The sequence below is a fragment of the Meles meles genome, chromosome 9, assembly GCF_922984935.1.
Source record: "Meles meles chromosome 9, mMelMel3.1 paternal haplotype, whole genome shotgun sequence".
Classification (NCBI taxonomy): Eukaryota; Metazoa; Chordata; class Mammalia; order Carnivora; family Mustelidae; genus Meles; species Meles meles.
In genome coordinates, this window is record NC_060074.1 from 45,883,474 (window position 1) to 45,910,620 (window position 27,147).

At 57.1% G+C, this 27,147-nt stretch overlaps 1 protein-coding gene across 5 annotated transcripts in view; it reads right to left on the bottom strand.

Annotated features, from left to right (window-relative positions):
• Positions 1–709: 709 nt before the first annotated feature.
• HDAC4 (histone deacetylase 4) overlaps positions 710–27,147 on the bottom strand; it is a 290,774-nt gene continuing 264,336 nt past the window's right edge. For all 5 annotated transcript variants that reach the window (XM_046018154.1, XM_046018153.1, XM_046018155.1 and 2 more), the window contains 5 exons: positions 19,477–19,595; positions 17,846–17,979; positions 5,950–6,034; positions 5,488–5,629; positions 710–5,219 (listed from right to left, as the gene is read on the bottom strand). In XM_046018154.1, the coding sequence (XP_045874110.1) occupies positions 5,180–5,219; positions 5,488–5,629; positions 5,950–6,034; positions 17,846–17,979; positions 19,477–19,595 (520 nt within the window). In that variant the 3' untranslated portion in view covers positions 710–5,179. The remainder of the gene's footprint in view (positions 5,220–5,487; positions 5,630–5,949; positions 6,035–17,845; positions 17,980–19,476; positions 19,596–27,147) is intronic.

The window sequence follows — 27,147 nt, forward strand, 5'->3', positions numbered from 1 at the left end:
TGTTCAGGGTGCACTCTCCCTGTCTCCCCTGCCCTGGGGGCTGGGGGTGAGGCGGCCCAAGGACTGGCCCATGTAGTGAGCAAGGGAGGCCTGCCCACCGCTGGGGAAGTGTGCTTGGAAGGGGGTCCCCCATGCCAGCCCTGCTGACAGCGTGACTGGCGCCTGGGGAAAGACCCTGAGGCAGATGCCTCCCGCTGAGCCGCGCAGGGTTCCTGTGCCCAGCTCACAGGCTGGTGACATGAGACCCCACGTCGCTGTGCACCAGGTTTATGAAGGGGCCGGCGGGGCAGATGGAGAAGCTCGCTGTGAAGGGCCGGGACCCACGGGTGGAGGGGGGGAGAGAATGGTCCCAGTAAGCCTCCCCCCACACCCCCATGCCCACTGACCCGTCCTTGCGCCTGGGGACCTGGAAGGGGTGTGGCTTTGCTGGGGGGGCAGTCATTTGTGGGTGGCAGCGTGCTGCTGGGGGCCTGGAAGCGGAGGTGGGATTTGCAGAATCGCCCCAGGGGGAGGCTGTGAGTATTCTGGGGAAGACAGTGCAAGGATACTTAAAGTGAGGAGCTGCCCACGGGAGCCGCCGGGGCAGACAGTGCCAGGTGCACCGTGGGTCTGGGCCCAAGGGGCTACACGTGTGGGTTCCAGTGATTGCCCTCCCGCAACAAGGGGTTCCCAGCCCGGCGAGAGGCAGCAAGGATGCGAGCACACGGCATAAACCAGAGATGCTGTTTTATTTACACCACAAGAGCAACAAGCTGTCTGATGAGGTACAAAACGCTGGACTCCGGGGAAAGTGGAATGGAGTCGGCCGTCGAGAAGGACACCGTCGTCGGGAAAACCCCGCCCACACACAACAAAACGAGAATGAGAAAATCGAGAACAAAATCTCCAACTCCACTGAGCAAAAGAAAGAACCGCTGGAAGGTCCAGACGATCCGAGAGAACGGATTACATTACAGGAGAAACAGGAGGCCGGCCGCGCGGCGGACCCCAGGCGGAGCTCGCATAGGCGCCCGGGGGACACGGCGTGGCGGCCGGTCTGCGAGAAGCTCTTGGGTGAACAGGGTCAGCCCCCTTCTGTATGTTCGATGAAGATCTCATAAACTGGGAAACCGCGCCTCCGCGAGGGCGCACACACACCGGAAACCCAAACAAACACAAGTTGTCCTCCTTCTCCCTCTTCCACTTGGAGACTCTTCACCCCGCCGGGCGCCGCGAGCCGCGTGGGGAAGGAGCGGCCTCCTCCAGGCGCGCCCCCAGGTCCTGGCCGCGCGGCTGTAAGTGAGATCTTAGCCACGCGTCCCCGGAAAGTAACGAGAAGTCAATACAGCTGTGTGGAAAGGGGCGCTCTCGGGCCACGGCCCGGCCGGTCGTCCATCGGGGTCCGGTGGCCGGGCCCTGTGCAAGATCAAAGGAAGCAAACAAAACAGAGAACAAATGCCTCCAAGTCAGCTGAAGAGAGACGGGCAGTTCACTCTGAATTCTGTGTCGTTTCCCTACAACACTGTTGCCACATAAATACAATAAACTCTATTATTGGTATGTCACAAGTGCTAGATAAACTTTTCTTCTTAATATGACAAATGTGTAAGTAGTCCTTTTTAGTTTTCTTACAATAAAAAGTACAATTTCTTAAGAATAAGTTCAATAAGACGCAAACGTTCCCCACCCCAACCAGCCCCAACTCTCCTTCAAGGTTTCGTGTGGTTTTACAGAAAAGTTTCCATCTTTTGTATCTGCAAATGTCGTGAGAGGGGAACAAAAAAGGCATTTTTTTTTTCTTCCTCCCCAAAGCTGCCGAGTTTGGCGTGCAAAATCTGTGTTCAGTATAAAGACATGCCGGTCATACAGCCCATGCAACCTCCAGCTGTAGGAACTTAAAAAAATAGATTCATATATGTTTATATATATATTTATATATGTATCAATGCCCATAAAACACGTGGGCCCAAAAGTCTACAAAAAGAATGGAATGAGCACATGGCTGTGACCAGTAAAGAAGGAATGTTCTGATCAAAAAGTAAAACCCATGAACTCTGCCGCGGGTGCCGGGTTTGTGTCCGAGCAACGCCCGACGGTCCTTCCTCTGGAAACAGACTCTTAAAAGAAGTGGAGAAAAACTGAAACACTCTGACAAAGTGGCCCTTGGGAGCCGAGGGGCTGGCGGCCGCCTGCTGGTGGGGCTCGGGCACGTCATGGCGCGGCAGGAGCCAAAAGGGCGGGCGCCGCGCGTCCCGGCAGCGTTGTGGGGTTTCCCGCGAAGGGACATAAAGTGCTCGCTCGCTGACCCCTGGCCGGTGCCCCCGAGGCCTTTGCAAAGGAAGAAAAAGGCTAAAGGTGCAAGGGCCGGAGAGGGGAGGGGTGAGGCACCCTCCCTGACGCGGGGTCCCGCAGACACTAGGGCAGGCCCTGCGCTGTCTGGCAGCTGTGGGGAAGGGCTGAGTGTGTCTTCAAAGAAAAGAAAAGGCTACACGGTAATGCTTGAAGCGCGTCTGTGGTGCTGGAGTGCCGTGGCAAACGCAGCCGGTGCCCCGGCCAGGCCTCTCCGACAGAGACCGGGAGTGAGCCCACCATGGACAGCCGACTCACCCCACCACCCGTAAAAAGCGTGAGATGACCTCTTTCTCCCTACAAGTCACGGCCAGCAGGTGGCAGGGGTCCTGTGGGCCGTGTGGAGCTGGCCGAGTTGGCTCCCAGACACCGGGGCCCCCTGCCAGGGTGGGCATCGGAGCCGAGCTAGGTCGGCGGGAGGAGAAAGCCACATGGGGCCCCCAGACCCTTCGGTCCTGCTCTGGAACCGCTGTCTGGGTCTGACCACCAGTACCCAATGACCAAGCCAACCCAAGAATTTGGACTCGTTTGGCCAGAAGTCCGGCTGCATCAGCGTCTTCTTCAGAAGCTACCCTGTGAACGCAACCAGACTCAGAAACGTGGCTTGGGGTTCCCTCCCATGGGAGTGCTGTGCCCAAACTTGGAACATGCTTTGGAATGAAACTGGCGGCTTCAAGTGCTGGAAACTAAGTTACCAGTAAAAAGTGACGGTCAGTTACTGTCAACGAGAGAAAGCGCGGAGAGGGGGACTCCGTGCTGTCCCCGCAAGCTCGCCAGGCAGCAGGGGCCCCTCGCCTCCCTGCAGCCACAAGGCTTCAAAACCCGGGGCCTGCTGCTTCCAGCCAGGACCCCGGCCGTGCGGCTACGGCGGCGACAACCCCTCACAGGTGTGGGCCTTGCGCGGGCCCCATGCATTGCTGACATGCTTGAAAAGGTCTTTGGAAAACTGAATTCAAAATGCTGTCCTGACAATGCAGTCAGAGAAGCTGAAACAGGAGTTTCACAAGTGCTGATGGCCTGTGGTGTCTGGCGAGCGACCCTGCCCACAGCACGGTGGAGGGGAGGACACAGCACCCCTTGTAATATGACCGATGTGGAGGGAAGAGGAGCCCCTGGTCTGGATGCAGCCGTGGTGACAGAGCCGGGATGGATGCCCCGCTGGCGTCACCGTGGAGACCGTACATCTCCTGACTCCCTTGAGCTCGCTTTCTGAAAACGGCTGCTGCACAACACTGCTCACTGTACAAAAATAAACAAAGATGAAAATAATAAAAAGAAAAAAAAAACCTTTAAAAAGTAAAAAAAAAGAATGTACAAGCAAGGATTTAGAAAGAAAGAAAGAAAGTTTAGACATTGTTACCATTCAGGAAACTGCTAAATGGTGAGAAAAAATGTAAAATTCACAAAACAATGCTTATTCAGGATCTCTTTGTGAAAAATTCATACAAAAATCAACAGCAAATTTATATTCTTTGCTATAAAAACTCATTAGGTACATATGTGCACAGAGGCTCGGAGCGGGAGGGGTCCTGTCCGAAGAGAGCGGAAGGAGAGCACACACCGGCTGGCTAGTTGCCCAGTGGCGAACGTGTTGGCGATCTGAAAGTTGTCCAGTCTGGGGTTCAAAAATACATGAGTTTCAAACGAGATCCCTTTCCATAAGCACCTTGATGTCTAATTCACAAGTCATTCATTCGCCAGGGACCTTTATGATCTGCATTTATTATATATATATACTTTTTCTATAAATGCATTATAAATATTTTATCAAGATTTCATAAGAATCAAGTTTCTTAGCTTGGAATACATGGAATATATATTATACATATATATATTTATTTATACCTAAAATTTAAGCAATACTTCATGCTACTTGCTTTTCATAAAAAGCATTCCGATCATAACACTGGAAGTGTGCCTAGGACATGCTTCACAACCAAATGGAGATGCTCAATTGTTTGTTATATGATGTATGAGAAGAGAACACTTTGGATTCATTTAAAATTTGTTGGACTTCAAAACCCCCAACAGTATTTGCCACTTTGCTGGAACGACCTCCCTTTCTCTTAAACAGCACTTAACCAAACCGGGCCTGCAGGCCGGCGGCCCTGAAGCCCCCATCCCTGCCCCGGGCCAGCACGCAGCCACAGGAAACTGTCCCCCCAATTCCTGCTGTTTATTTTTTCTTAAGGCATTGTTCCTCAGACGTCAGAAAACCCAGCCACAAAAATCCATCAGAGCAATAAAAAAAAGGCACAAACTCGCATCTTCCGACGGCTCGGGGATACCCGAGCCGGTTCCCGCAGGCTCCCGCGTCTGCGTGTGTCCGGCGTGGCCCTGGCACGCATGTCCGCCCGTCCCCCCCTACCCCTACTCCACCGCTGTCGCAGACCCCCCTGCGCGCCGCTGCGGCTCCCGGACGCCACCGGAGCCCAAGAAAACGTTCCCTCAAACAAAAAAAGAAGCTACAGGATGCGTTGAGTGGTTTACACAGAGACTGTGGAATTGTGGGTAATAATCAATGGTAAGCACCAGTTTTCATCGAGTCTGTTTTGTATTATTAGATCTTTGATTTTCGTTTTCCTTCCCTCACGGCCACGAAGTGGGCAGCTCTGCCGCGAGCCGCCACAGGCTTCCTTCCTCCGCGGCCTCCGTCGGGGGAGCCGAGAGCCCGGCGTCGCGGGGGTCCCGGGGCCGTACAGGGCCGCCCGCTGGGGAGCCCCCGGGGGCCTCCCGCCGCTGCTCCAGCCTTGGGCAGAGGGCGCGGGCAGGCCGCACAGAAACAGGAGCTTTCTCGGCGGAGCTTCCAGACGGGGACAGACAAACAAGAGGCCCGCAGCTCCACGGGAGGCTACAGGGGTGGCTCCTCTTCCATGGGCTCCTCGTCAGGTCTGCGGCGACGCCCAGCACAACAGAGACAGAGAGCCCGCGGGGTTAGGGCCAAGAAGCCGGGGGCCCCCCGCTCCCCACAGCCCTGCCTGCTCTTCCCGCCACCCCCGTTCCAGAGTGAAGGCTCCTCCAGAGTTTCCATGGGCCTTCCCACTGGAGAGAGGTGGCCGTGACGGTGGCATCTACGGCTGGGACCCCTGCCCTCTGTCCCTCCGTCCCTCGCCGGGCTGTCGGTGGAGGGTGGCCCCGCTGTAGGGCTGAGATGCTCACCTCTTCTCAGCGGGCTTCACGCCCACGGACAGCGAGGCCATGGCGGTGACGGTCTCTGCTTCCTCGTTCTCGCACTTCTGGGCCTCTACCAGAGAGTGGCCCACCGTGGAGCAGAGGCGCGGCAGGGAGCGCCAGTACTGGCCTGGGGGGCAGAAGCAGCATTACAGAGCCTCCCCTGGCTCGCAGCGCACAAAAACCGAGCACCTGGGAGAGGCAGCTGGCACAGCCCAGTCCTCCCTGCGGCAGGGGCACCTGGGATGGGGTAGGGGTCGGCGGGGGTGGAGGGGGGGCAGTATGAGGGGCACGGGCAGGGGTGCCCAGACCGGAACCTGCTGCTTGCTGTTGTCTCAGATCTGAGCTTTCTGAGTGGGGAGGCTGGCGGGGCCACAGGGCAGACCCACCTACAGGACAGTCTCTGTGACCTGGGTCATCCCACGCCCCCCAGAGGCCCAGGCAACTCACTGTGGATTTCAATGACTTTCTCCATGGACCGGACAGCATTAGCGTTGGGTCTCTGCTGTAAGACCTTCTCTGGGAGAGGATCAAGCTAGGAAAAAATGTATAAATACACAGCGAATGGAAAGGCTGTCCATCCAATCCCCGTGTGTACTGGGATGGGACACTCAAAGTCAGCTTCGCAAGTGTATTTGTGGACAGAGAAGAAAAAAAAGCTAAATGTGGCTTTGCTATTTACTATAATTTTTTTTTTTGAAACAGAAGTTGATTTCTTTTCTTTGAGGTATTGTTTTCAGGGACCATCAGGCATATTCATGAACACCCGTGCAGGCAGACACCGCATCCAGGAGCCGGCTGGCACAGAAGGCTGTCTGCCTGGGGCTTATTGGAGATACCACCTACACCACCGCGCAAGAGGGGGAAATAATGACCACTTTCTGGAAATACCACTTTCACACCTGTAGTCTTACAATAAGAAACCCTGAACATCCCATTGACGGTTTTCTTTCCCCAAATGGGGAAAAGATGAAAGAAAGAAGACAGTGAGTAGAGTCTCTCCGAGGGGAACCTGTGCTCCCAGTGTTCCCTCCAGTGTAGACCACAGAGGACAATAAGGTTGACAATAAGGAGTCAACCAGAGGCCCACAGGGCACACCGCGGTGTCCTCAACAGGACCACTAGGCTCACTTGGTGAAACACTCATGAAAACACAAAAATAATTTTAAAAACTTTAAATAATCACGGGCGCCTGGGTGGCTCAGTGGGTTAAGCCGCTGCCTTTGGCTCAGGTCATGATCTCAGGGTCCTGGGATCGAGTCCCACATCGGGCTCTCTGCTCAGCGGGGAGCCTGCTTCCCTCTCTCTCTCTCTGCCTGCCTCTCTGTCTACTTGTGATCTCTCTCTGTCAAATAAATAAATAAAATCTTTTAAAAAAAAAACTTTAAATAATCAGACAAGCCTACAACACTGAGAGAGATCTGCTGGGTTCCAGAAGGAAGCTGGAGCCTCCCCGGGGCCATCACACATTTTGGGACAGGCCAGGGGCTGTGCAGGCCTGCACGGGAGTGACCACAGCACCCCCAGGGATGAGCTAGGCTCACGCAGACAACGTGCCCACAGAGACACCCGGCAGGGAGGCTCTTAGCCTGCGCTCTGCAGAGAAGGGAAGTGCCGGACACGGTCTCCATGGTTCATCTGCTATAAGTGGAGGGGCTGGAGCCCACAGAGCAACCGTGGCCTCCTTGCAAGGCTGCTGACTGGTGTTCCCACTTCAGTTCCAAGATGCCTGAGTCCACACTCAGAACCATCATCCAACAAACACAGATGTCCGCCAGCATGGTCTGGGCTCAGGAGAAACCAGCAAGGTCTCCAACACCACCCTCCAGTAAAGGAACCGGGCTTGGTCTTCCTGAGGCTGGGACAGGAGAATTTAGGAAGAGCCTGGTGCATCCCGCAGTATCAGGGATGGAGGGAGCATTCGGGATGGTGACGGGTGGGCTAAAGGGACACACAGGAGGACTGGTGGGGAAGAGACCACAGCACGGTTCTGGGCTGTAAATCAGCATGAAATGTCTAAGAGTCGCGCTGACAAACAGCAGGGTCTGGATACCTAACAGGGAGGAGACACACATGGTTCTCGAAGAACTACACATAATCCGTGTCCCCAGGCCTACTCCAAGAGGTGGGGCTGAGCACCTTGAAAAACGAGACAGACAGACACTGAAGGACAGTCCACAGAGAACCTGACCAGCGTTCTTCGCTGAAAATCGTCAGTATTTCAAAAATGACAACCAAGGGAAGCCTGGGAGGTCACCACAGCCCAGAGGGGAATTAGGACATGGACGGCTGGACGCACAGTGGGGTCCCGGATGGGGACCCTGACGCGGTGAGGGCAGTCATGGGAAGGTGAGTGAAATCTGGGCATAGTTTGGCTTAGCAGTGCCGGGCCAGGGCTGGCTCCCAGGATGGGATAAAGGCTCCACCAAGGCCAGGCACCACCGAGAGAAAAATGTCCGAGGGCCTGCGGGAGCTTGGTGACAGTACTGCCATGCTCCTCTAGGTCTAAAGCTATACCCAGAGTTAAAAGTCTGGTGAAGGGGCGCCTGGGTGGCTCAGCGGGTTAAAGCCTCTGCATTCGGCTCAGGTCATGATCCCAGGGTCCTGGGATCAAGCCCCGCATCGGGCTCTCTGCTTGGCTGGGAGCCTGCTTCCTCCTCTCTCTCTCTCTCTGCCTGCCTCTCTGCCTACTTGTAATCTCTATCTTTCAAAAAAATAAAAATCTTAAAAAAAAAAAAAAAGTCTGGTGAAAAAACTCAGATTTGGATCCTCAAAGACCGTGGTTATTGAACTGATCAGTTTTAAACTATGAAGCATATTTAGTATGTATTAAAAATAATAGACTAATGTAGGATTACTGAATGGAACTGGAAGATTTGAAAGAGAGCCAAACAGAACTTGTAAAAAGACACAACAGCAGAAACTGGAAACGCCTATCAGCTGAGGAGAACATTGCTAACCTGGAAGCAATGGCCGAAAAAAGGACTCTGAGTGCACCAGTGACACAGGGAGCAGGCCGAGGGGAAGGGTCTGCGTGTCCCAGTGGGTGGGGGGCAGACCCGAGCAGGAAGCATCACAGGAGACTCCCATGCCATAGGGGCATCAGAGCGAGGCTGCAGAGCACCGGAGATGAACAGAGAGCAAACGGTCTGCAGAGGGACACAGCTCACTAGCCACCAGCTCCCGTGCGGCAGAGAACAGAAGGACGGTGTGCGGCCACCTCAGGGCATCCAGAAAGAATACGTCCATTGACCACAACTGTGGGCCCTATTGGTCAAGAACGAGGGCAGGGGGCACCCAGGTGGCTCAGACTGTTAGGTGTCTGACCCTTAATCTCAACTCAGGTCATGATCTCAGGGTCTTGAGTTCAAGCCCCATGTTGGGCTCTGTGCTGGGTGTGGAGCCTACTTAAGAAAAAAAAAGAATGAGGGTAAAATCACAACTTGAATAAAGACAACCAAATAGGGGAGCTTGACACCTTGACACTGGTGTCCCTCTCCTAGGAACGTATGGGGTGTGCTGGAGGCCACAGTGAGCCAGGGTGACGGTCTGAGATGCAGGGAGGAATGATGGGCAAAGAACGTGTCAGGAATACAGGAAAAGCCACAGATGCAGGGACCACATGAAACAGTAATGGTGTCAAGAAAGCAAATAGGAAGGAGGGAAGGAAGGAAGGTAGAAAGGAAGGGGGGAAGGAAGGAAGGATGGGGAGAGGCTAGTCAGGGGCCACACGCACAGCCCAGGAGGGGCCGGGGTAGGGGCTGCCCAGCAGAACACACAGGACACCGGCCAGCACAGGTCAGTCTCCAGCAACCAGGTAACATTTTGGTGAAGGCACGTCCAGAGGGGGCGTGCTGTGTCTGGTCTGTGGACCCTCGTGGGTCCAGGTGGTATGGGGAGGGAAGAGGCCACTGACTGCATCATGCACACGTGTTACCACCTGGAAGGATCGCCCCTGGGAAACCGCAAAGCAGCTGTGTATCTTCCCCCCAGGGGGAGCGGATGGAATGTGGGGGATTCTCAGTCATGTGGGGAAAAGGCAGAAAAGGGACCAACACAGCAGAGAGCGAGATGTAGAAATGAGTCTGAAAAAAACAAAGCCACAAAAAACAAGCCGCTACCAGCCCCACTGTAAGGTCCAGAGTCTCCACTTAGCGGGCCACCAGTGGACTGGTGAGCGAAGCCGTGGTGAGACCCAGCCTGGCGTGGCCCACAAAGGCGGCGTCTGTGAGAGGTGGGAGGCGGCAGGACTCAGGGGGCTTCCCACACAATGTGCAGAAGCGGAAACCCATAGCTGGATGTAAAGGACAGCTCTACACGGTGGCAAACACATCAATTCATAAAAGGATGTGATGACTTAAAGTTTGTGCACATTTGATAAAACTGCTTAACACGCGGGAAGTGAACATTGGCTGACGGACGTGGCCAGACACGCCATGGGAGGAGAGAGTGGCACATGTTCCTTACGGACAGCAGACAGAAATTAGCAGAGAAAACCACGTGAGGGCACCACGGGCCAGCCCGGCTGAGGGACGGAGGAGTGTGAATGGGGAAGAGGAGGTGCGCTCCTCCAACCCACGCGGATGTCCACGCAGGCGGACCATGCTCACCCACATACAAGGCCACCACACCCGCTCTCCGCATGGCGCCATCCATTAGAAACAGGGCACAAATGAGAATTTGAGACCTTGAGGCTGGAAATTAAACCCACTGATCACGGGTCACTGGCAATCAGGAAACGCTTGGAAATGAGAAGCAAGGAAAATGCCACGTATCAGCGTGGGAGGCACAGCCAGTCCTGAGCCCTAAATGCATCTGTCAGGTAGAGCAGGTGCTCAGTTCAGGAGGCGAGCCAGAGAAGAGAAGAGTCCTGTGGAGAGGTAAATACACAGAAAAGGGGCAGAAACAAATTTTGGAAAAGGAAGGACTTTGTAGCTGAAAGTGGATTCTTAGAAACAGCTTAACTGGACAAGTTCCAGCAGGGCTGGGCAGGAGAGTCCCCAGGGCACCAATGCACTCCAGCAGGGGAAGGGGCCGCGGCACGGGGGCGTGGGAAAACCAGCCGAGGGGACAAATCTCTGCTGCAGCGCGACGTCCCAACGCTCATCCACGGACGGACAGAAATCGGCTCAGTGAGTCACTTTAGATTTTCACCTACAGGAGACCCATGGCCCAGGAGAGCTCTCCTGGTCAAGGAAGAGATTACTCTGCTCTCGCAGTCACTCCTCCAGAGTCAGGAAAACAGGAGATGCCTAACTGTTCATCAGTCCGTCTGCCTACCCACCCATCCATCCATTCGTCCACCCACACATCTGCCCATCCTGCCTTTCATCCACCCACCTATCCATCCAATTTCCCCCTCTAAGAATAAACAGGAAAAATACGGTCTATCAGGAAAATGAGCCAAAGCCATGAACTTCACTAGAAGAGAAAGTGTAAGCTGCCAACAAGCACCTGGGAAGATGCCCGGCACTGGGATTGATGAGGGAACTTTTCCAGCCTGCCCCGGGTGCTGTTCACCCCTCAACCGGCAGAGCTCAAACATCGCAACACCTCGTGTTGCCAAGGCCCGGTGCCGGGAGCTCACCCTGGCCACCAGCCTACGACAGCCCGCTGGGTCCCGGGCCGAGAAAACAGCTCTGCTGCCCATGGCAGCTGGGACCCCTCGTGGAGACAGTGGCCTCCCCAAGAGCGGCTTGCTCAGCCAGGTCCTCTGCTGAGGGCATGGAGGAGCAGAGCCCAGCCGTCTTCCAGGCACGAAGCTCCGCCCACTGGGTCCGGGCCATCAGAGCCTGTGGGGTCCCACCTGTCCCACTTGACTCCAGCATTTGTCAGAAGTTCAGTGTCACCACTTTTAGGCACAAAGAGGGTTTTAGAAACATAATTCATCCCATAGATTATCACTCTGAAGCACAGGGGTGCGTTAGAGCAAGGAAGTCACACCCGGGTCAGCTGTCTGCCTCGTCCCGGGGTGGGTGTTCCCCACGGCCAGTCTCCCCGCGGGACCCACACTCCAGGGGCGGTGGGCCTTCTGGGGTCTTGTGTCACCCTCCCCCCAACACCCTCTGCCACCATCACCTCCCCTATCTCGAGCCACCCCAGGGGATCAACTTGTCCCACCATCGGCACAGGTAACAGGGGCTGGCTCCTTCTGTCCCTGGCACCTGGCAGAGGCTGCTGGAGCCCGGAGGCCTCACTGAGCCCTCGAACCAGGAGCAAACAGGGAAGAAGGGTCCTCACCCCATGCTGGGGACCTTCTGGGCTCTGCCTGTCATGCAGGTACACGTCACCCAGGGAAAAGATCACGACAAACCTAGGGGCAAAGTGTCCTCCCAGGGGCAGCATGCACATAAGTCCGAGGGGACAGCCCCTGGGAAGAGAGCGCACGTGGCCTCCGGAGTCTCAGGAGGAAAGCAGAAGGGGTCCGAGCAAGGCTGTGACATGGCTGAGAGGAGCCTTGGGAAGCGCCCCTCACGCTGGCAGCTGGTCAGCTCGGCCCACGGTCATGCAGCAACCAGTGCTGGGCTCTGTTCCAGGGCCAAAGACGTGACATGGGCTGCTTCTGGGCTCGACTCAAGAAAAAAGGACCAGGAAAGGGGAGAAACTTCATGGCTCAAAATATTACCCCCTTAATAGCTGGGATTCTATTCTTTCATTTAATATATATTTTCAGGGAAGCCCACAAAGCACAAATCCCTGTCCTACACACTTGGGGTTCGTCAGTGAACAAAGCAGACACTCATCCCCCCGTCTGACATCACCTCCTGCCTGGGGAGAGACTGCCAATAAGCTAAAACCTTCCTGGGTGAGTAAACCCAGCAGAACGTCCGAAGGTGCTAAACGCCATGGGAAAGTACAGAGCGGGGTCCTGGGACACGGGGTGTGGGTGGGCAGGCCGCTATGGCTCCCTGGGGAGCACAGCCCGCTGTGGCCAGGCCAGGGGAGTGGTCTGGTCCATCCTTGGAGGGCAGCTGGGACTCTCTTGCAGGCAGGGCTGAGTGGGGTGCAGGCGTGGGGAACAGAGAAATGGGAGATAAAGGTCCTTGTGATCTGAAGGGGGCTCAGCTGGAGAAGTAGGTCGCTTAATGCCAAAGCATTGCGCTTGTGCCATGGGCCTCCTTTGGGAGGTGGCTCATCAGGGGGAACAAGCGGGCTGGCTGTAGACACAGTCCTGTCCTGAGGGTGACAGGCAGGAGACCCCATGCCGTGTTCACCCCGATCTGAGTCTGTAGACTTCAGAACCACAAGGGAAAAGAGGCTTATTGAGTTCAGTCTTTAAAAAGCTGGCCTCAGCCAGAGTGGGCAGGAGAACTCAGAAACCATCCAAGTTTGAGGGCGAGAAGACTGCCCGTGCAGATCATGCCTGGTCTGTAACATCTGCTCGGGGGTCCCACTGTCTTTTTAGGTACGGTAATCTTTTTCCTGCTGCATAGTTTCAAACTGCTCACAATTCATATGGGGGATTGACAGGTGACAGCACCCTGACAAGCGGGTTATTAAAATAGGCTGGCGGAACTCAGGTCCACACTCAGGCTTTCAAGAATACATAAAACTATGCGGTTGGGAGCACCTGCGCTGACCGGGAAAATGTCAATGATGGTGATGCCAGACCCCTGTCCTCAGGTGCACCTGTCCTGTCCCCACTGGGGGCCTTTCTCCAAACGGCACCAGGCGTCCAGAACCCCTGGGCAGCCATACAGCCAGGTCCCTGGCCCACCATGGTCAGCCAGCAGGTATACCTGCCCCTCCTTCTTTCCAGGGGACACAGAAGACGTCACAGGAGGATGACGTGCAGCTGTGTGGCCCCACACCCACCGCACGCACGCCTGTGCCTGCCAGGCTCTGACCAGCCTACCCACAGCAGTGTACCTGCTCTCGGGCAGCCTCTCTGCTCCTCGAGTGCCGTCGGCCCAGAGGGCCCTTGCCCTTTTCTCAAGGGAAGCCCCACAGCCTTCTTGGCCTCAGCAACGCTGCTCCCTAGGGACAGAGCTCAGTTCTCGTCCCCCTTCCGGGGGCATAGGCACCATGGATCACACCACAGAGGGCTCTGTGCCCTTGGCTGCAGTCACGGCGCTCTGCCTCCAGAGGGGACCTCCAGGCACTCGGGCGGCTGCTGTGTGGGCTGGTGGCTCCCGGGGAAGCAGCTGTCAGCAGAACAGACCTTCAACAACAGGCCGGAGGGTTCCTTTGCTCCTGACCTGGGCGAGTATTCCCTAAGAACTGTTGGTCACTTCCTCCCACAGCAGCTGGAGAAATAGCCCTACCAGGTTCTCTCCAGCCGCAGGGAGAACCTCTCCCAAGTCCTTGCACTGACCTTGGGCAGCCCACCTGGTCTCCCTCACCCCCGGCTCCTCTGTCGTGCTGTGTCCTCACTGCTGTGACATCCTCTCGGAAGAGGATGAGGGATTAGGAAAAGCACCCACAGAAGGTGAGCCCCATGGACACGGGATTCTTCTGCCAGGACCCTGCTTGCCTGCCGTCCTGGGAGCCGAGCCAGGCGGCCTGCAACCACAGGGCCCTTCTTCCTTGTTCTAGAAAGGGGGCCAGGGAGGGTCAGCATGTCATCACGTGTCCTCCATCCCACTGTGACTGTGAGGATGGGGCAAGGAGGCCGCTCTGTGCATAGGCTCCTCCAACCTCTGGCACGTGGTGAGAGAGTCCGCTTCAGGAACCAGCAGGTGACTCAGCACCTTAAGCCAGGAGCACATGACAGGGACCCTGTGTCCCCCAACCAGCATCTGCATGCCACCAACCTGGTTGCCACTGGCTGAGCCGAGCCTGGTGGGGAGCAGTGAGTGCCAGCGTGAGGGCACAGACCCCTGGCCATGCAGTTGACTAGTTCAGTGTCTCTGCCCCGTCTCTGTCCCCACCACCATGTCTGTGTCCCTGTCTCTTGCGAAGTCGGTGTGACCACCAGGAGCTGTCACAGGGTAAGGATGTAACAAAAGGGCCAAATTCCCTGATGACGCCTTCCTGGATGCTGGTCTCACCTGATACCCCCCTAGTCTCCGCTGATCCCAGACTTGGGCTGAAAGGGGACACTTGGCCTTGAAATGCCATGTGATCCACAGGAAGGGGCCCATATAACCCCTGCTTCGAGGGGGATACTTGCCCTGGGTCCCTCACTGTTGTGAGCCAGACTGGCCCCTGCACACGCCCATGGGGCTCCCTGCACCTCCATCCACACTACTGGGTCCCTACACACCTGTGCAACACACTGAAACAAGTTTTCATTGCCAACTGTCCCTGACAGTTGCCAACAACTTAAAGCTGAAACAGTCACACAGATGGGCTCTCAGGAGAAGGTGACCTTCCGATGCAAACCCTGCCTCCCCAGCCCCCGGCAGACCCGGCTCTGCTCCAGCCCTCACCATCTGAGGCTGCACACAGAGAGTGGGGCTCTGCCCAACTTTCTTGCATTAGAAAGATTTTTAAGAGACCCCGGTAAAACCAGTGCTTCCTGCTCTTCGATGTGCTTAAGGAAAAGAAGGTTTTCTTGTTGGAGAGCAAACACCCAGGAAGCAAGAACAGGCAGGAGCTGAAAGCCAAGCTCTTTATTGTTATTTGAAAATAACTAGCTAGGAGAACCAAAAAGCTTCCGGAGGGTTTGGATATATTACTCAATTGTCTTTAAACTCTAACAAAAAAGGGAGGAGAAGACAGCTTTATGTAAAGAGACGGTGAGTGGAAGGTGGAAAGTCTAAAATGCAGGCTGGTATTTTATTCTAGAAAAGTTGAGTGCGTTGCTAACCACCTGACCAGGAAGGAGACATGTCACAGGGCTCTGGGGTCTCCCGGTGACTGAGCTTAAAGTGAACAGCATGCATGACGGAAGGCTGAGAGGAATCAACAGAGCCACCTGAAGCCCGCCACCCACAGCCCCAGGCTGGCCACGGCCTGCCCCAACAGCGGCCAGGGAGCACAAGCTCCGGAGCCCACAGGGCACATAGATGCAAAGCCATTCCTTGTGGGGAGCCGGTCCCGGGGACTCTGGCTGTTGGGCCTACTCAGCCTTGGTGCTGAGGATCTCGACTCTCCTCCTCTAACCCCTGAGCTCAGCCCCCGAGGGCTGCCACCCCAGAGCACACAGGAAGGGTTTCTCCTCGGCTGTGCCCAGAGACTGTGCCCACTCGGTCCCTGCCCTCCTCTGGGTGAGTGGACCCAAGAGCGAGACACTGTGGCCCTGCTCCCTGGTGCCACACTCCCCAGGGACACCTGACCTTCCACTCCTGCTGGGCCCAGCTCACACGGAGGACACACACAGAGCTTCCCAAGGGTAGGACTCCAAGTCAGGCCATGCTCACCTGTGGTCCTGCGCTCGTATGGCTGACGCCAGGACCTGGGTCCAGACCTCACAACTGCCTCCAAATGCCACGTGGTCAGCTTGGTCCCCCCTGAGCCTAGAGGGGCACCAGCCATGCACCTCATCCTACTGTGTCTGCAGCAGGCCTTCTGTGGCTCACCCAAGTCAAAGGGAACAACACTGACTGCTAATGGCTTGAGGACAGAGCCCTGCGTCCCATCACTGGACACCTGTCTACATGTCCTCACCCCGCCCCTTCTTGCTGGAGGCAAACTGGATACAGGCCTTCGAGAGCCTGCTTGAAGCCCGCTTTGCATCTCCCGTCAGGGCCCTCCTCAAAGGCCTTGTGGGTGCCGCCGTCCGCTGTGTGCCCCTGATGGGGGTCTAGGAGTGCAGTGTCAGGGTGAGCCTGGACCTGCTCTTGGCGACATCCCTCCTGCAGAAACTGTAACTGGAGCTCAAGCTTCCAGGCTGGGACACCATAGGGACGGGGCCCCACTGACATATCTATGGCGCCTGAGGGGAACCTCAGTGGGGGGCCTTCCTAGGGCAGGCAGGGCAGCCTGCTCAGGGGAAGTGCTGGTGCTCCTCACATCACCCTCTCCCGGGGCTTCAGGGCCGTCTGGCCTTGGCATCTCCCAACAGGGGTCAGTGCAGTGGGAGGGGCGCCCTCCTAACCAGGGCCTCCTCGACCGGTGCCTGGGACACGGGGTAGTCTCCGCCTCGGCCTCCCTGGCACCCGTCCTTCAGGCCACTCTGCTCTCTCAGTCTTCTCTGGACGGGACTCCCCACAAGTGGCCTGGGTGTCCCAGCACTGCCCGTGCCACATGGGGTCAGTGCTGTGAGGCTGGCATGGCTTGTCCTGAGCTGTGTGTCCTCCAGCCCCATTCCAGGGCCCTGTCACTCATGCTCTCTTGAATCTTGGTGGTGACGAGCAGGAGGGTGACTGGCACAGGGACCATGGCAGCCCCACTGGACGCCCAGGGAACCTGCTCTCCTGGATGGTGTCCTCGCATTGCACACCGCAGACCCGTATATGCCTGTCTCATCTCCTGAGGAAGGGGCCGTGAGTCCCAGGCACGGCATGTGAACAGAGCTTGTGGGCTGCCTCCAGGCATTCCCCAGCATGGCCCCCAGTACCTCCCTGCTACAGGCCGGGCCGGGGACCCAGACACCCTGCCCGCCTTCCCCAGAGCCACAGCTGACTTGCTTCTGGGACCCAAGTGCTAGAGCTGCAATAAGCAACCAGAGTGCGTGGTGCTGTGAGGGGCTGGGACCTGCCCCATGCTCCTTCCAGGGATGCAGGAGGCAGGTGCAGGACCTCATCTTCAAAGGCCTGTGGATGCACTGAGAATTTCAGGAAGAGCACAAAGTGGAAGTTGCAGGTAGGTTTCACGTCACAAACTTCAGGGGCTCAGCGAGCTGCAGAGCATCCTGTGGAGGGCGGCACCTCCCCTCCCAACGTCCACTCCATCCCCAGCTGGGCAGCCCTCCCCATGGGGAGCACCAGCCAGCCAGGAGGGAGGGGCCCTGGCCCAGTGTCATTCCAGAACGTGAGGCTCTCACGGACTCTCTCCCTTGAACCCTTCACTCCCTCTGTCCAGACCCTTTGAGCTTAGCTGTGCAAGCCAGCGTCTCCCAGACTTTGTCCGTGGCCACCGTGGGGACACAGCACAAGGCCCCCGGCTTGGGCATCACCTATGGGCTCAGAGCAGTAAGGCGGGGCTCCATGTCCCAGCCTGTAACACTGGCCCGGTGACACCACCCCCAGAACTTACCTGAGAACCCCTCCAAGAACGGACCGTCCACATGGAAGGAAGGGAGGAGATTAAAATACTCTCAATTCACATGCAAAGCTGAGCATCCTTAAAGTACAGGACCCTGAACCACCTTTACAGAGAAAAGGGTTCTCGACAGTCCTCTCGCTCGCTTCCCTCCCCGTGGATCTGAGGGCCTCGTCGAATGGCTAATGGTCCCACCGTGGGGAGAGCGTGAACCCGGAGCCCGCGCACAGAGCAGCCCTGGGCCCCTTGGCCGTCCTACCTCGTTGCCCAGCAAAGCAGAAACACATGCTTCCGAGGCGTCGCAGATGGCCGTGAGGTCGTGGCCCCCCTCCAGCGCCAGAACGATCCGGCCGCCCGCCAAGCCCATCAGCTGCTTCGTCAGGTACCCGAAACCTGCAAGAGGAAACGGGAGATGCAAGCGGAGGGCGAGGGCGGGCCGCGAGCCGACGTCTGGCCGCCGATCAAAGCGCCCAGAAACGCATTACATCACATTACAGAGACCCAGGGGGCCGGCTCTCCAAAACCTAATGGAAGCCAGGTCTGCCTGGAACACAGTCATTGAAGAATCTCAGTTCGGGATTCTTTTTGATCTGTTTGAGAGTAGGAATTACGGTTTGGGTGCTTTGATTTTATAACGCCGCAAATCATCTCGTTTGGGGGAAGGAAGGAAGGAACCCCAGGAGGAGCCCCCAGCTTCCTGCTGGGACTGCAGAGGGGGGAGCATGAGTGCGTCCCCACAGCTGTGCCCTCGCAGCCTGGGGGCCAGAGGCCCAGGAGTTCCGGTCAGCAGTGCGCTGGGCACACGCACCCCCGGGAGGGCCCATCCAGGACTCTCACCCCATGTCCGGTGGGTCTGGCTCTCCCCAACAAGCACAGCACACCTCTCGCACTCACATCTCCTCCTGCCCGCAGAAAGCGCCTGGCGGGTCACAGTGATTAGCACCCGTGCCAGAACCGGCTGGCATCAACGGGAGCTGAACCACCCCGCTGCCCTGAACAGCGGCCCCACCACCTGCAGTCGTCAGCACATGGGGCCCAGGGCTAGGCTGTGCTCCCCGGCGGCTGCAGGCCCAATGAGGCTGAAATGTCCTGAAGGCTGGGCTTTGTCTCTCACGGACACAGGGATGCAGGCCCTGAGGCTGCCACGAGGACCCCGGGTGCACCCCAGCCTACGCTTCCCCTGAATGCACCTCTCACAGAGAGAAGGTCGGTGGCTGCCCCGAATCAGGGGCATCTGGGGCCACTGTTCTCCCACAGCGTCTGCTCGCTTGGCGTCTGTCACATTTCTGTAATTCTCACAATGTTTTGAACTTGTTCATTGTTATGAGGCTGCGGTGATCCCAACTCGCCTACAGCTCACATGACGTGAGCACATTTTCGCAAGAAAGTCGATTTCAGTAAAGGTTGCACCTGCGCAAGCCTAACGCACTACCTTGGGCCGCGCGCATCCCCCTTTGGTGCCCTGGGAGAGCGTGAGGCCACCTGCCTGGCTGCACTGCTGCGCCCACTTTACTGCGGGGCCCCAGGACAGAATCCCCCCTAAGTCGGGGGGAGCCCGGGGGTCTTGAACACGGATGGCAGCAGCTGGCTGTGCACGGAGGGGTGCTGGACACACAGCTCCCTCTTGATCCTCTCCTGGGTCACTGCATGGGCTACTGGGGGCTCGGAAGTCTGTGCTGAAGCACAGCCCCCAGGAGAGCGACCCTGAGTCCTGGTCCACACGGCCCCGTTGTGCGCCCTCTGCTCACTGGGGCGGCCGGTGTGCTCATGTTCCTGGTAAGACATGACAAGGAGAGCCTCCTCCCGTTGTTACCAAAGGGGAGGCTTGAACCTAACCACAAACACAGCAGAATCCAGACTGTTCCTGGGCCATCTGCAAACCCAACTTACATTTGGCAGACAGGTTGTAGCCACCGAGGGGCGTGGGGTGGCCCTCCACAGCGTCGAAGCCTGATGACACGAGCACCACATCTGGGGCAAACTCGTTTGCGATGGGCATGACCACGGTCCTGCAAAGGGGAAGGTGACATGGGGTCAGGTGGGGACAGTCATGGAGAGGGGTGGATGGCCACTGACAGAGCCTGCCCTGTCTCAAGGTCAAGCAGGGGGAGGGCTGCACATGGGAGCTGGGATCTCATGGCTCACACCTGGGAGGAGGTCAGCCCAGTGTGATCACGGTTCATCCTGCTGATATCCTAAATATCCAAACCAGTAAGCTCCAGTATAAATGCCCAGCAAAGCCATGGCACAAGGATTCTTGAGGAGCCCTGCTGATATGTTGGAGGCGACCTACAGCATCCCCTTCCCCCGCCAGCACCAGCTGTCCGTGATGCTGAAGGTCCTCTCCACCCCCATCCCTGCCCATCCTGTCTCACTCCCGCAGCTGCGGGCGGCTGTCCCAACCCCTGCACTCGTTCTAGATGGCCAATTCGAGACAGGCACGGCCACAGACTGCCCCTAGTACCAGGGACCCAGAGCTGTGCATCTGGGGAGGCAGGGGAGCCCCTGAGCAGCCCTGGCCTGGCCTGGAGGGGGCCCTGGTGTGTTCCTTCCACCCACCTGCAGCCACAGCAGCAGCCCACATGATGGGGTGACCGCAGGCATGTGTGCGAGCGAGACCGCCAGGCTAACCTGACACCTGGGACCCGTAAAGGGACAAGTGGGGATCAGATTTAAGAGAAAAGACAGGCTAAAAGTGTAAACATCCAGGGAGAAGTTCAGCAGTTTAGGGATACCGGGGAAACAAGGAAAACTGTCTACTTGAAAGGCAGAAAAAACACGTAACGGGAAACAACCACGGCAAGCAGAGTCGAACTCCATCAGCTCTGAGCTCTGTGTAAGTATCACGACGAGAAGCTGAACAACTTCATCTGCCAGTTACGCTCACTTTTTTTGATTCTGAACCCACGACCTTGGACTCGAGTCTCCCTCCTCCCTGTGGGCCGTGTGCCTGCAGTGGGCCTGAGGTGGCTCGCCGTCACCCACGTGCCCTACACGCGTGGGCCTCCTCTCTCGCTTGTGGTCACGGGAAGCCCAGCTCTCCCTGTCTCCCGCAGGCTGGACTAGGTTTCTGTAGCATCAAAGACCTGCCTCCTGCTCCCACAGCTTCCCGCCAATCACCTCTGACTCTCAAGTCGGTCAAACGCATGCCCAGAGGCCCACACGGGGAGCTGGTCGCAGGCCCCCACCTGGCCCATGGTCCTGTCCTACCCAGGTCAGCGGGAACACCAGGGTCAAAGCACAACAGGGCTGGGACAAGAGCCTCCACCGTCTCTCAGGCCTTGTAGTACAAAATAGAATTTGCCCTGAAATCTGCCCTTTATGTCTGCAAAGTCAACTCTGTAAAGCACCAGCGTTGGCCAATGCAAGAAAAATTCACGGTTTCTCCTCTCAGAATGATTTCAGACTGCGATCCTCTAGAGCAGTCCCTCTGGTTTCAGGGAGTGAAGCGATGGGAACTCCGGAACACTACACAGGAAGTTAGGATCCCACCACCCATCTCTGCAGGAGGTGTGGGACACGCACGGCCCACTGCTCGAAGACCCTGCCAGCAAGCCCCTCTGATCAAGTCAGGCACTGAAAAGGTCAGCTGTACGGACAGGCACCAGCTTCACACGCGGGTGCTCGGCCAGGCGAGAACCTCACTTCTGGAACCTCAAACTGGGTGGTCACAGGCCACGGTTGGCTCCTGGGCCTCAGATGACTCTTCCCTCTCTCCTCTCCTCTCCTCTGAGGCTGTGCCCACTTCATGCAGCCACCTCTGGATGGCGTCTGGCCCAGGCTGTATAAGTGGCCACAGGAGACCCAGGTCTTTGCCAGGGGGCCAGCTGTCAGGGGCTGCGGGAATATCCCATGACTCCTGACCGGGGAGCAACAGACATTCCCGCCGATGGCCAGAGAGTGAATGTCGTCCTCGGGCCACAGGACCTGGGGCCATGACTCATGCTGCCCTTGTTGTGGGGAAGCGGCCACACCCATTCGTGAACACGTGTGTGGGTAAAGTTCCTATAAATCTCAAATGGTAGGATGTGGCCCAGGCCCACTTTAGACCCCTATCGCGCTGACTCTGGAACGTTCTTCAGTGTGCATGCCCATCTCGGACTGTAGCATGCTTCCTCGTGTGCACTGGGATGCTATGCAAGTCCTCAGGTTCTGTCGACAGAAAGTGTGCCCAGAGTCTCTGAAGCAGACTGCTCGCTTCAGGGCCCACACTGAAGCGTGGGCTCACAGTCCTGCCTTGGTGGCTGGAAGGTAGGAGGCTCCGGGTGCGGGCGGGAGCACGGGGGAGCACCTCAGGAGCCAGGGAGGGTTCACCTTGCGGCTGCAGACGGGGCCTGCCTTCCTGCGGGAGGCCCCGTTTTCCCTCGGTGGCACCTGACGGCCAGCAGGTCCGGTCTACACTTGCCGATGACCTTCACTGCCTTTGCCCTTCCAGACAGATGGTTCTTTGGTTATTTTAATGTAATTCCTGTCACAGAGACTTTGTCTTCAGGCAGAAGAACGGTTTCAGCCCTGCGTTTGGTGTGATCTCACCGCCAAGACCTTCCTTCCATGACAACCACACACGCCTGCTTAGACACCAGCTCATTCCAAAGCGCTGCTGCTTTTGCGGCAAGTGCACGCGGTGGGCCTATTTCTCCAAAGGACCTCCAGGCTAGTCCGTTTCTACTCCCCCCACAAAATTACAAAAATAGCCCTGTTAAAATCATCATTAGAGGAAGTTAACCCCAAGAGAGCCCCCCGGCGCCTACACTTGCTGTGTGGCATGGCCACGAAGCCAATCAAAACAACACGTGAAAGCCCGTGTCTGTGTGCGCGAGCAGGCCACGGGCACACCAGCCACGCACAAGCACGAGCTGCTCATGTGCGCACACACACTCCAGTTTCCTGGTTTGGAAGCCTTTGGGTTGTCCTCTCTGTCACTTGTGGAGGCTGAGAAGGGCTGCAGGGCTGCTGAGAGCCGGGTGCGCAGAGCGGTCTCCAGGCCAGTTTTCGGGAGCCCTGCGAAATGTCACTGCCCCTGGAGGGACTGCTTCTTCACCTACAAGAAGGGGGCTGGACGCGGCTGATCCCACTGGACTTCTCGAAACCCCATGTCATCATCCCACTCAGGACCCCCACACTTTAGAGATGTCACAAAAGAAATGTGAATCTGGCCTCCCTTGCCTTTTATTTCTAGAACAAAATTTTAACAAAGAACTTAGTCTGTGATAAAAGATCTAAATGTTTACAGTATAGTAGCCCTCCTCTCAAACCATCACTTTCAGGGCAGTGTATCTGTGGGGCCATCTCAGACCTCCCGCAGGGCAGCCTGGGGCCAGAGGGGGCGGGTGAGGGCTCCCCAAGGCAGCAGACCGTCCACTGTCCCCTCAGAGGCAGGAGAAAGAGATGGGCTGGTATCCATACTTGATGCAGCCCTTACCGTAGGAAAGCAGATAGCACACGGCTCTCGGGAACACCACCATCAACACCACCATTGTGTCCCCTGAGCCCCCTCTGTGTGTCCTGGCTGTGGGGGCGGGCGCTCAGAGGACAGAGCAGTCTGAGGGACAGAGCCTGGGCCTGTCTGCTTGCTCCTCCTGGGAGTAGAGCCCCGGGACACTGCCCACTCCCTTCCTGAGGCCTTGTCAGGGTTGGCAGCTGGTGTGCTCTGCACGGACACAGCCCGCCCCTCACGGGCCACGCCATAGAGGGTGGCATGAGCACCATTTGCGAGTGAGACGTGTGTCCACTGTCAGTCTGGGGCTGGTCCGCGGCCATGACAGTGCTGGGCATGTTCATGGGGCACGAAGAGCTAACAGCAGGTTTGTCGTAAGCCACCAGCGGACATCAGAGTATGCAGGGTGCACGGACATGTCTCCAAAACCACAGGTGAGTCTGAACACAGTAACCTGTTCAACAGTTGGTTTCAGTTTCTGGAAGGAAATGGCCCTTTGATTTATCTCCCTACCTGGGCCCAGCACAAAGCGCACCAAACTCATGGTTATTGGAGGTCATTGGGCCCGTGGTGCTGTCGTCGGGGCTGTGCCCACCCATGCCAGAGAGCACCTGGGAGCATGAGGGGGCAGACCAGGGCCTCTGAGGGCCCTGGTAACACGGTCCACACCGCTGGCTAACAAACCTCTCCTATCATGAGGTGCCGGAAAGCCCACACGGCAGAGGCTGCAGCTTTGCGTCTGCAGGTGGAGAGCTCACGGGAGGTGGAACCACCCAACGGATGGATGACTGCAGCTCCTGAACGGACAGACCCCGTCTCCCAGGAGCCCAGCACCCTCGGTGGCACCCTCGGTGGTTGACGGCACAACCTTAAGAACCACAGCATTTGATAACCGGGAACTCTTCTGTTGTGTGCTGTGCAAACCCTTGCTTCCAGGACTGGGAGGGGCTGGCGTGTTTGCTCTCTGTCTGTGACCTGCACAGCGGGCCCAGCCTCTGAGCAGCACGGTGGTGAGGCCCTGGGAGCATCACATCACCGGGGCCACCAGGCCCACCAAAGATTCCAGCGAGTCAGAACACAGACAGAAATGGGAACCCAGCACTGTGTTCCGGCTGTCCCCCGACAGTGATGCCCATCATCCTGTCCACCCCATGGACGCTGTGGACGGCGAGACTGCGTAGGCCCCCAGGGCAAGGCCAGACACTGGGCCAGGCCCCCGGCCGACCCATCTTCTCTATGCCCCAACCCCAGACCCCCATGGTCCCTGGCCCCACATACCTCCTGGCTCTCTGTGCAGAGCTCACCCAGCCCTGGTGATGCTGGGACGTCCCTCCTCTCTGCCACCCCCCACCACCAGGAATGAACAGCAAGGGCAGTGCTGCCTGCTGAGGCCATCCCACAGACCCACGACTGGCCCGAGGAGAAGTCTCTCCCAGTAGTCTCCCAGAAGTCTCGCCGTAGCCCAGGCCTCTCCCAGCTGCTCCCCTCATCTTGCTAGGAACACAACCTGGCAGGCCAGTGCAGTGATGGGGTGCTGGGACACATGCCCATGTCCCAGAGGTGGCCCCACATGCCCACGGGTTCTCTGCCTCAGTGTCCCCAGGTTCCCTCCATGGTTCCTACCCCATTCTTGGCAGGACCTTGGCTTCTCCTGATGAACTCAACTCCAAGCAACAAGTGTTTAGGACCCGAGTCCCCCCAAAGGCTCCCACTAGACAGCTAGGGAACGGCCAGATGTTGGTCGCCTCGGCAGAGCCCCTGACATGCTCCCTGATGGACAGGACCACGGTTCTCGTCCCCAGAGATGGCCCCACATGCCCACGGGTTTGCACCTGCAGGGCTCCTCCCATGGGGAGGCCTGACACCCTGTCCCGGGCTCATTCCTCCAGGATTCAGCCAGGAAGCTTCTGTCCTGCTGTGGGCAGGTGTCCCAGCACCCCATCACTGCACTGGCCTCCTCCATCCCACGGCCGCGCCACCCTCCAGGAAGGCCGGCTGGACGTGTGCATGCACTCTGCTTCTAATCACCACAGGACATCCCGGGTAAAACGTCCACATGGGAAAAGACTTGGATGCCCTTCGAGAGACATAACCGCCTTCGGTAAATGAAGTCTAGGGGTTGGCATCCGATGTCTTCACAATGGCGTGTCCCAGACGGGAGGCGGAGCCTCTGAGGACTGGCCTGGGCGCTGTGAGCGCGGTGGGCGCCGCTGAACAGCATGTGCCACGTGGCTAAGACAGGAAGCATTCTGTGCATTTCACCATGACAACAAAAAAATAAAGATTTTTGTTTTTTGTTAAAAAAAAAAAAAAAAAAGCCACCCTAACCCCCCAAAACACCTTATGGAAGTAACAGAGGTTCAAAGAGCATCAATCTTTAGGTCATGCCTGAAAGGTTGGGGAATGTGAAATCAATCTGCTCGGCTGCTCAATTTAAAGGCAAATCTCAGTTCATTAAAAGATTAAAGTTACCACTTCCAAATATCCAGTTTCTCTGACATCTTTGATAAACTTTATAAAATCACATTTAAATGAAAGTCACGATTTAGAAGCACACGTAATCCCAGTGTCATTTCCTGACGGCACGGGCGACCTGCTCGCCCCCAGACGGCAAGCAGGCGAGGGCTGAGAGCGCACCGTGCTGTCTGTCCGCCTAGAGCCCTTGCCTGGGCTCGGCAGACTTCAAAGCCCGTCTGGCGGCGCTGGTTTGAATTAGGGTCGCCGTTTCTCCTCGATCTGAGCCCGGGGAGAAAGTGCTGCTCCTTCTGGATTTCATTAAGGGCACCTTTCTTATCTCTTCTTCATCTCAGGCTTGATCTCCTGAAATGCAACGTGGCAGGCAACGGGTTTGAGTAACAAGGTGCTGTCCCCGAGGCACACACTGTCCCAGGGGGATCCCCCGACCAGGGGGAGAAGCACAGAAGAAAGGGGAAAGCAGATCCTGACCCTTTTTCCCCCATCGATCGATACCCAGGGAACCATAAATTGTAAACTTCAAAGTGCTATTTTACATTAAAATCAATAAAAAAAACCCCAATCCTGAAACAATTTTCCTTTTCAAAGGAGCTATTTAAGCTTTACAAAGTTCATTTGATAAGGTATCATCGTCTACGCGCTTGGCAAAAGATGAAAACAGAATGTCAACAGCAACTCAGAGTGAAGGGTTCATCTTAAAGCCTGGCCCAGGGCGGGGGTCTGGGGAGGGGGGGTCCCTGGGGCTGAAGGATGACCTCCCGGAGCCAGGCGTCCACATGCTGGGACCAGAGCACCTAAGGGACGTGGTCCCATGGAAGGCTGGCTGTGAGCAGGCGTGGTCATGCAGAGCTCCCCACCCCCAACACTGTATCCCAGTCCTAGCACAGTGCCACCCTCTGCCCATGCCAAAGCTGGCCCCATGGTGCTCCGGGCTGCCTCATCCCCACAGGGCTTCTACCTCTTGGGCGGGGATAGGATAAAGGGGTGCTGGCCGCAGGGTGCCCCCTGGACAGCCGGGAGGACCCTGCTGCTGGTGCTTCACCGTCCGGACCTCGAGTTGCTGGCAGGCGACCGTGTACACTGGCGAACTTCCAGATGGTGTACCCTTTGGGGGCGTCCCTCTCCCTTAGACAAGCAACTGCCAGAATTAAATTTCTTCTGATCAGGAGTAAGAAGAACCGTCAACGTTAAACCAATGAGATGAGAGGAAAAGTGATGCAGGGGACAATCCTGGCAGAGAAGCACCTAGGGTGGTGCTGGGCTCCGACCTGGGAACACGGCCGCCCTGCCGGAGAGGCTACCCTCCTGCCCCGGCCTCGTCACACCTGACCTGTTGCTTCTGTGAGCCACGGAGCAGCTGGGAAGGGAACTTCCATCCACAGAGCGAACCGTGTGCTCAAAGCCAACCACCATGCTGAGTTTAGACAGGAGCCAGGAGATGCTGCGAGGGCTCCTGTGGCCCACAGAGGTCCCCACGGAGCAGGGGGCCGTGGCTCCAGCAGAACGCTCACAGACCAGTCCCTGAACGGAGTCGCGCCACCAGAGACACGCACGTGCACACGTGGGCACACCTGCACGCATGCCTCCACATGCACGGCCACGTGCACACGTATCCGCAGACACGCATACACACGTGCCCACAGAGCCGT